The sequence below is a fragment of the Callorhinchus milii genome, unplaced genomic scaffold, assembly GCF_018977255.1.
Source record: "Callorhinchus milii isolate IMCB2004 unplaced genomic scaffold, IMCB_Cmil_1.0 Scaffold1, whole genome shotgun sequence".
NCBI lineage: Eukaryota > Metazoa > Chordata > Chondrichthyes > Chimaeriformes > Callorhinchidae > Callorhinchus > Callorhinchus milii.
The window spans coordinates 138,203,556-138,210,585 of NW_024704742.1; the positions used below are offsets into that span (position 1 = coordinate 138,203,556).

At 57.4% G+C, this 7,030-nt stretch overlaps 1 protein-coding gene across 1 annotated transcript; it reads right to left on the bottom strand.

The window, feature by feature from the left end:
* Positions 1 to 1,508: 1,508 nt before the first annotated feature.
* On the bottom strand, positions 1,509 to 6,587 carry LOC103173061 (coiled-coil domain-containing protein 80-like). The gene is made up of 3 exons (XM_042332046.1): positions 5,917 to 6,587; positions 5,096 to 5,252; positions 1,509 to 1,654 (listed from the first exon to the last, which is right to left on the bottom strand). The coding sequence occupies exons 1-3, from the start codon at positions 6,466 to 6,468 to the stop codon at positions 1,509 to 1,511; spliced, it is 855 nt and encodes a 284-aa protein (XP_042187980.1). The 5' UTR covers positions 6,469 to 6,587.
* Positions 6,588 to 7,030: the final 443 nt, after the last annotated feature.

Here is a 7,030-nt window from a genome sequence, read left to right on the forward strand (position 1 = left end):
TCTCTCTCTCTCTTTCCATCGTGTCTGTGCTGGGGCTCGCTCCCCCACTGGAGCTCTTTACTGCGAGTTGTAGTTGTTGTTGTGATGGGAGGACGGTTGAGGAGTAGGTGGTCGAGGAAGGAGAAGATCAATTGGGCTGAAAGATCTTCTTCAAGTGCGAGCTTGTGAAGCCTCTAACCTTCCCCTCTGTCTCCGCGGCCCAGCAATACTTTGACGTGCCGATCCCGGTGGAGGTGCTGGTGGAGTACATGGACACGTTCCCCTCCCGGCAGCTGGAGATTGAGGAGGAGAGGAGGAGAGGTGTGACCTGCACCAAGCAGGACAGCCCCACAAACATCAACGCTCTGCTCTCCAGGTACGTGTCACTCTCTCCTTCCCGACCCCGTGCACTACACTGGAGTCCTGGCGTGTAGTGGATTGAGCGCTCGCCTCGCTAGCCAGACGACCTGGGTTTGATTCCCGGGCAGGGCAAAACCTTTGGCAAGTTTCCCCGCCCGGCTCCCCACCACCATCGGTGGTCGGGCCTTCAGCCTCTCTGCCCCCACCCTTTGGAACTCCATCCCACAGTCCCTTCACCTCGCTCCCTCCTTCGCCTCCTTCAAGGCCCGTCTCAAGACCCTCCTCTTGTACTGCGCTTTCTCACCCTACCCTCCCTGTCCCCCCCCCACCCCTCCTGATCTCAACCCCAATTTGGGTCCAATTCCCTGATTGTCCAACTGAGTTCCCGTGTGCCAATGCAGACGGCCATTACCCCCAAACACTCCCCCAGCCCTCCCTTCTCCTATCAGGAAAAGAGAAGGCGGTTTCTCTCCCCCTCTCTCTCTCTCTCTCCCTCTTCCGGTTTCCTGGCCAACAATCCCCCAGATCGCTTGATTTGGGGGTTCTCAAACCCAGTCACTACACTCCTCTGTTATTATTTGTGCAGAGTTTTGCTACGAGAAATTGCTAAAAAAGATGCAAACTTCTCCCCAATTTTTCCCCAAATTCCACTCAGTCCGAGAGGCCTTTGATTCCTAAGTTTAAGGTGTAATTAATAATCTAAATAATATCACGATGGCAACACGCTTTCCCCAGATCTGCACCAGTTTCCATCTTACGTTTGCTGATGAAAAAGGTATTGCAGGCTGAGGCGAGGCGGAATTCGTGGGTTCCTGGGTGGGAGGGGAGGGGTTCAGTGTCACAAGGCAGTGGGAGTCATGTAGCTACGAGGCAGTGAGATGTGAGATGTCCCACATGGCGCCCGCAGTGACTCTGTGCTTTAAGGTTACAGTGGAAACGACGGCTGTTAATAGTCTCCTCTCCCGACGAGGACGAGTGGGCCTTTCATCAGCAGCAGGGAATGGGGTTATAGAGGAACAAGGAGAGGGGTAGGAGAGAGAGAGCAGGGAATGGGATGAGAGGGGGGCTAGGGGGAGAGGGTGTGCGGGAAGAGAGAGGATGGTGGAGGGGAAGTGGGAGAGCGTTGGAAAGTGCTGAACGGGATATGGAGAGAATCTCTCGTGGCTCAGCTAACCTCTCACCTTGATTTTCATATCATAGTCTGTTAGGACCATAAAGAACTCGTTAAACGTCATGCCGTAGTGTTCTCGGAGCTGTGCGGGGAGGGCGGGGCTCAGCGAGTCGGTAGACACAGACCTGAAGGGCGCCTCCTTCTCTACAGAGAGACAACAACAACAAAATTATATTTATAGAGCGCCTTTCACGTCGGGAGGACATCCCAAAGCACTGGACAGTCAGGGGTCAGGGCCCGAGCATGGGGTATGGGTGAGGGAAGGCAGAGAGATGGGAGGGCGAACAAAGGCACGGTCGAAGAGAAGGGTCTTGAGACCGGCCTTGAAGGAGGCGAGGGAGGAAGTGAGGCGAAGGGGCCGTGGGATGGAGTTCCAGAGTGTGGGAGCAGAGAGGCTGAAAGCCCGGCCACCGATGGTAGGGCGGGTCGGGCGGGAGACATGGAGCAGCCGGAGCCCACTGAACGGAGGGAGCGGGCAGGTTGGTAGGTCAGAGAGGTAGGAGGGGGCAAGGCCATGGATGGCCCTGAAAGTGAGGACGAGGATCTTGAATTTGAGACCAGCAGAAATCACAACAACAACAACAACAACTTGTATTTATACAGCGCCCTTCACATATAGCGTCCCAGAGCACTTGACAGTGACGGAATCTGACACCAGGCCAAGGGGGAGAGGTATGGGGAAGATTTTTAGGCGGGATTTCAAATTGGGGAGGGAGAGGGTGAGGTCGAGGCGGAGGGATTGAGGGAGGGAGTTCCAGAGTTTTGGGGTGTAGTGACTGAAGGCACTGCCACCAATGGTGGATTGGAGGGAACGAGGGAGGGCGGAACCAGGCGAGCGGGGAATCTGGAACTCTATCTCTCTCTCCACTAAAAGGCTGTGGATTATGTCTGGATCCATTCATGTTGTCCAGACTGAGGTGGTGAGATGTTTGGTAGGTCAGAGGATCCAGGGATATGGGGAAAAGGCGCGTAATTGGAGTTGATCGGCCATGATCTTATAGAATGGCAGAACAGGCTTGAGGGGCTGAATGGCCTCTTCCTGTTCCTATGGTCTGGCCTCTCTGCCCCTGGTCTATCAGGTCAGTCAACTGTAGAGGGTATCACAGCCAAGTCTGACCTCTCTCCACCTGGCTGACACACACCTACACACACACACACACGTACATAACCATTAGAGGGTGCTGTAGGAGAGTAGGAGCAGGAACTCTCTACGATTTCCTAATGAATAATCTTTTGATGAATGGAATAACTTTCCATTAACTTTCCGTAACTCACTGAGGATCTGAGAGACTGAGATCAGGATTCAGGTGAGCGAGCAATCAATCGAGGTGGGGGTGTTGGTGGGGTGGGGTGGGGGGGGGAGGAGATTGTTGGCCGGGACACTGGGCAACAGAAAGAGAGAATAGCGCTGCAGGAGATCTTTAATGTCCGATTTGACGCTGCATTCCCAGAGACGCCGTCCTTCAGATGAGACGTTAAACCTCACTCCCCGTCCGCGCCCTGTTCAGGTGGACTTTAAAGATCCCGCGGCTCTGTCGGGAAAAGAGAAGGGGGTTTCTCTCTCTCTCTCTCTCTCTCTCCCGGTGTCCTGGCCGACAATCTTCTGGATTAATCGCTCGTTCACCTCACAGCTGTATGAAGGTGCGTGTGGGTGGAGCTTCGCTCCGTGCAAAATAAGATGCCGCATCCGTCTGCCTTAAAAACAGTCACCTCACCACCCAGCATCACCCTGGCAGGTGCGTTGAGCATTCCCAGGCACGTAAACAGTCCTGACGAGGGCCAGGGAGATGTCCCCCGGGGTTAGAGCCGGGAATGCACGGATGACGTCCGTCCATCAATCGCCCTTGATTTGTGGCTCTGTGATTGACAGGAGGCCGGTGGCAAAGATCAGGGGGTCACGTCCTCTTTGCACGTGAGCAACATTCCTTAAATTGACGTCTTCGTCTGTGCATCGGGCGAAGAGCAGCCAAACCTCCACAGCTACGCACTTCTCACTTGATAACAATAATGACAATCCTCGCATTTGACACAGCGCCCGATCACGTCTTCGAGACGTCCCAAAGCGCTTCACAGGTTACACTGTAAAGTGTTGTGACTGTGTATTTTGTGGACCCACCGTGAAACCCACCCTCGATCCCCAGCCCTACCCCTCTCCTTACTGCCCAGCTCCACCTCCTTGCCCCTCGGTTCACAGACACCATCGACCTCTCCTGCCCTTAACACCGCGGCTTTCACGTCACCATGTCTCAAAGCGCTTCTCAGGATTAGCTGTCGAGCGTGACAGTCCGTACCACGCTCACCTCTGAGTCAGAAGTTTGTGGGTTCAAGCCCCATGACGGGACTCAGTGTCTGGACTGACAACCCAGTGCAGAGCCGGGGGAACAGAGAGCACTGCATTATCAGAGCCGCCATCCTTCAGATGAGACGTTAGTCCGTCTGTGCCCTGTTCAGGTGGACGTTAAAGATCCCACAGCGCTGTTCAAAAACAGAAGGGAGTTCCTCTCTCTCTCTCTCTCTCTCCTGGTTTTCTGCCCGACAATTCCCCAAGTAAAACCCGTCACTCACTTTATGGCTGTTTGTAGGACTTGGCTAAGTGCAAATTGGCTGCCACATTCACCTATAAAAACACACAGTCACTACACTTTGTGGTAAACGTGGAGCACTTCTGAGATGTCCTCCTGATGCGGCAGCAGATCAGCAATGTCCCACAAACAGCCATGAAGTGGATGGGCAATATTCCCCACAGCCCCGCGGCATCTTTAACGTCCGCCTGAACAGGGCGCAGACGGGGAGTGAGGTTTAACGTCTCATCTGAAGGACGGCGTCTCTGACAATGCGTCTCTCTCTCTCTCTCTCTCTCCCCCCACCCCAGCGCAGCAATGGAGCATCAGCCTGGACCGTGAGCTCAGAGCCCCCGACGTGTTGGGCTCGAACCCACAAACCTCCTCACTGAGAGGCGAGAGTGTGAGCGACTGAGCCGGGCTGTCGCCACAAACGCCAACAAATTGCAATCACGAAGCACCCCTTCAGGTCAGCAACGACAACAAATTACGCTTGTGTGGGGCCCTTCACGTCGGAAAGACGCCCCAAGGCTCTGGTGACACGAATGCAAAGCGTAGGGACTTCCGTCAGCAAACGCAGCAGGCGTTTTGCGCACAACGGCGTCTCACTAACAGTCGTGAAGTGAGCAAGCGATTGTATCTGGGGGCTCGTGGAGTCCTGTGCTGTAGCGGTCAGATCACTCGCCTCACAACCAAGAGGACTGTTTGTGGGACACCGACGTGCGCAATTGGCCGCCGTGTTTCGCCCACGAAGAGCACAGTCACTCCGCCTTACGCTATATTGTGCGCAGCTCTACGAGACGCCATAATGCTCCATATCAACGACATTACGACGGGTTGTGTCGAATGCCAGGAATAATATAATGACTGTGTATTTTGGAGGAGAACACGGCAGCCAATGTGCAGGGAGGTGACGGCTCACACACAGTCGTGAAGTGAGCGAGCGATTATATCTGGGAGATTGAGCCCCCCCCACCCCCACACGCCCACTTCGCAGCTGCCGCTGGCCGGGGTCCGCACTCACCGAGCTGGTAGGTCTCCACGCTGAGGTTGCTGTTGGAGATGGAGCCCAGGATGGACACCACACTGACCTTGCGCAAGGCCAGCTCACACACGTGCTCCAGGTACAGGTCTCTCTGCCGGACATGGTGCTCTGTCTCCCTGCCCGGTGCCGTGATAATCTGCACGAACACAGGCGGACGGCAGTGTCACCAACAACACAATGACAATAATAATCCTTTGCATTCGACACAGCCCCTCATCACGTCTTCGAGACGTCTCAAAGCGCTTCGCAGGATACACTGCCTCCTCGCTGACTCCATCCAGGTTAAGGAAGATGTCACGAAAATTATGGCGTTCACTCACACACAGACAGACACACACTGACTCACACACACACACACAGTCACACACACACACACACAGTCACACACACACACAGTCACACACACACACACAGTCAGTCACACACATACACACACTGACACACACAGTCACTCACACACACACACTGACTCACAGACACACAGTCACTCACTCACACACACACACACACACACACGCATCCTCTGGGCATCTAAATACAGATGGGGGGTGGGGGGTGGGGGGGGAGAGCAGGGAATGGGGTTAGAGTATAGAGAGAGCTCCAGTGGGTGGGGGGGGGGATTTTGGGGGTGTTAAAAGCAGGTCTTCCTTTGGTTCTACACCAAGTCCTGAGCAGGAGAGGGGGCAGTGGTGGGGGGGTAGTGTGGGGGGAGAGGGCAGTGTGGGGAGAGGGCAGTGTGGGGGGGCAGTGGGGAGGGGGGGAGGGAGCAATGGGGGTGGGGGGGGTGGAGTCACACTTACTAGCAATCGCCTCTTGTTCTGAAAGTGTCTCAGAAACCCCTGCAGGTCCTGGCTGGGTGGGGGGCCGGGGGGGTCGCCTCTCCGCTTCTCTTTCTTCCTCCTGTCCTTTCGGTTCCTCTTTTGCCCCCGCTTGCGCTTCCTGCCTCCGCGTTTGCCCCCCCTGGTGGAGTTGCGGTCTCTCTGGCCGCCCTTGGCTTGGGGGGGCTTGGGGATGGGGTCAGGGGGGTCACCCGGCCTCTCCCCCTCGCCCTCGCTCGCTGGCCCCGGCTGCCTGACGGGGTTACCCCCCAAGGTTGGGCTGGAGGAGAGGGCGGGTGGGGGCTTTGCGCTGGTGCTGACCCACTGAGCGGCCCCCAAACTGGGCTGAGGGTTCCTGGATGTCCCCAAACCCCTCTCCCGCTCCCCGGGGGCTGCTGAGCTGGTGTCGCCTTGTCTGGGGGTCCGATCGCTGGGGTCCCGGGCGGTGTTGGTCGGGGGCTCGGGGTGTAGCCGAGGAAGGGTGGGTGGGTGCGGGCGGCGATGGGAAGGTCTCTCCCTCTTGGAGGCCAACATCTGGCTCACCCTCTGCCTGACCCTCTCCAACAGTGAGGTCTCCCCTCGCCGCCCAGACCCTCTGCCCGCAACCGCAGCTCTCGCTCCGACCCCAACCCCAACCCCACTCCCAGCCCCAACCCCACTCCCAACCCCACTCCCAACCCCACTCCCGACCCTATTCCCAGCCCCAACCCCACTCCCAGCCCCAACCCACTCCCAGCCCCAACCCCACTCCCAGCCCCAACCCCACTCCCAACCCCACTCCCAACCCCACTCCCGACCCTATTCCCAGCTCCAACCCCATGTGGAGCCCTAACCCCGTGATGGAGCCCATTCCCAGCCCTGGCAAACGCCTTGCGCCTCTGCGCACTGCCCGCCGCCCGGGTGGCGGCCCCCCCTGGCCCGCGGGCCCGCTGCCTGTGAGCCTTACACTGGACCTGGAAGCCCCGACGCCGGGTTTTCTCCATCCGCATGCGGGGCAGCGCGTCCACCGCCTCCAGGGCCGCCTGCGCCCGCACAGCGTAGGGGAAGCGCTCCCGGACGCCCAGGTCCTTCCCCAACACCAGGAGAGCGAACTCGC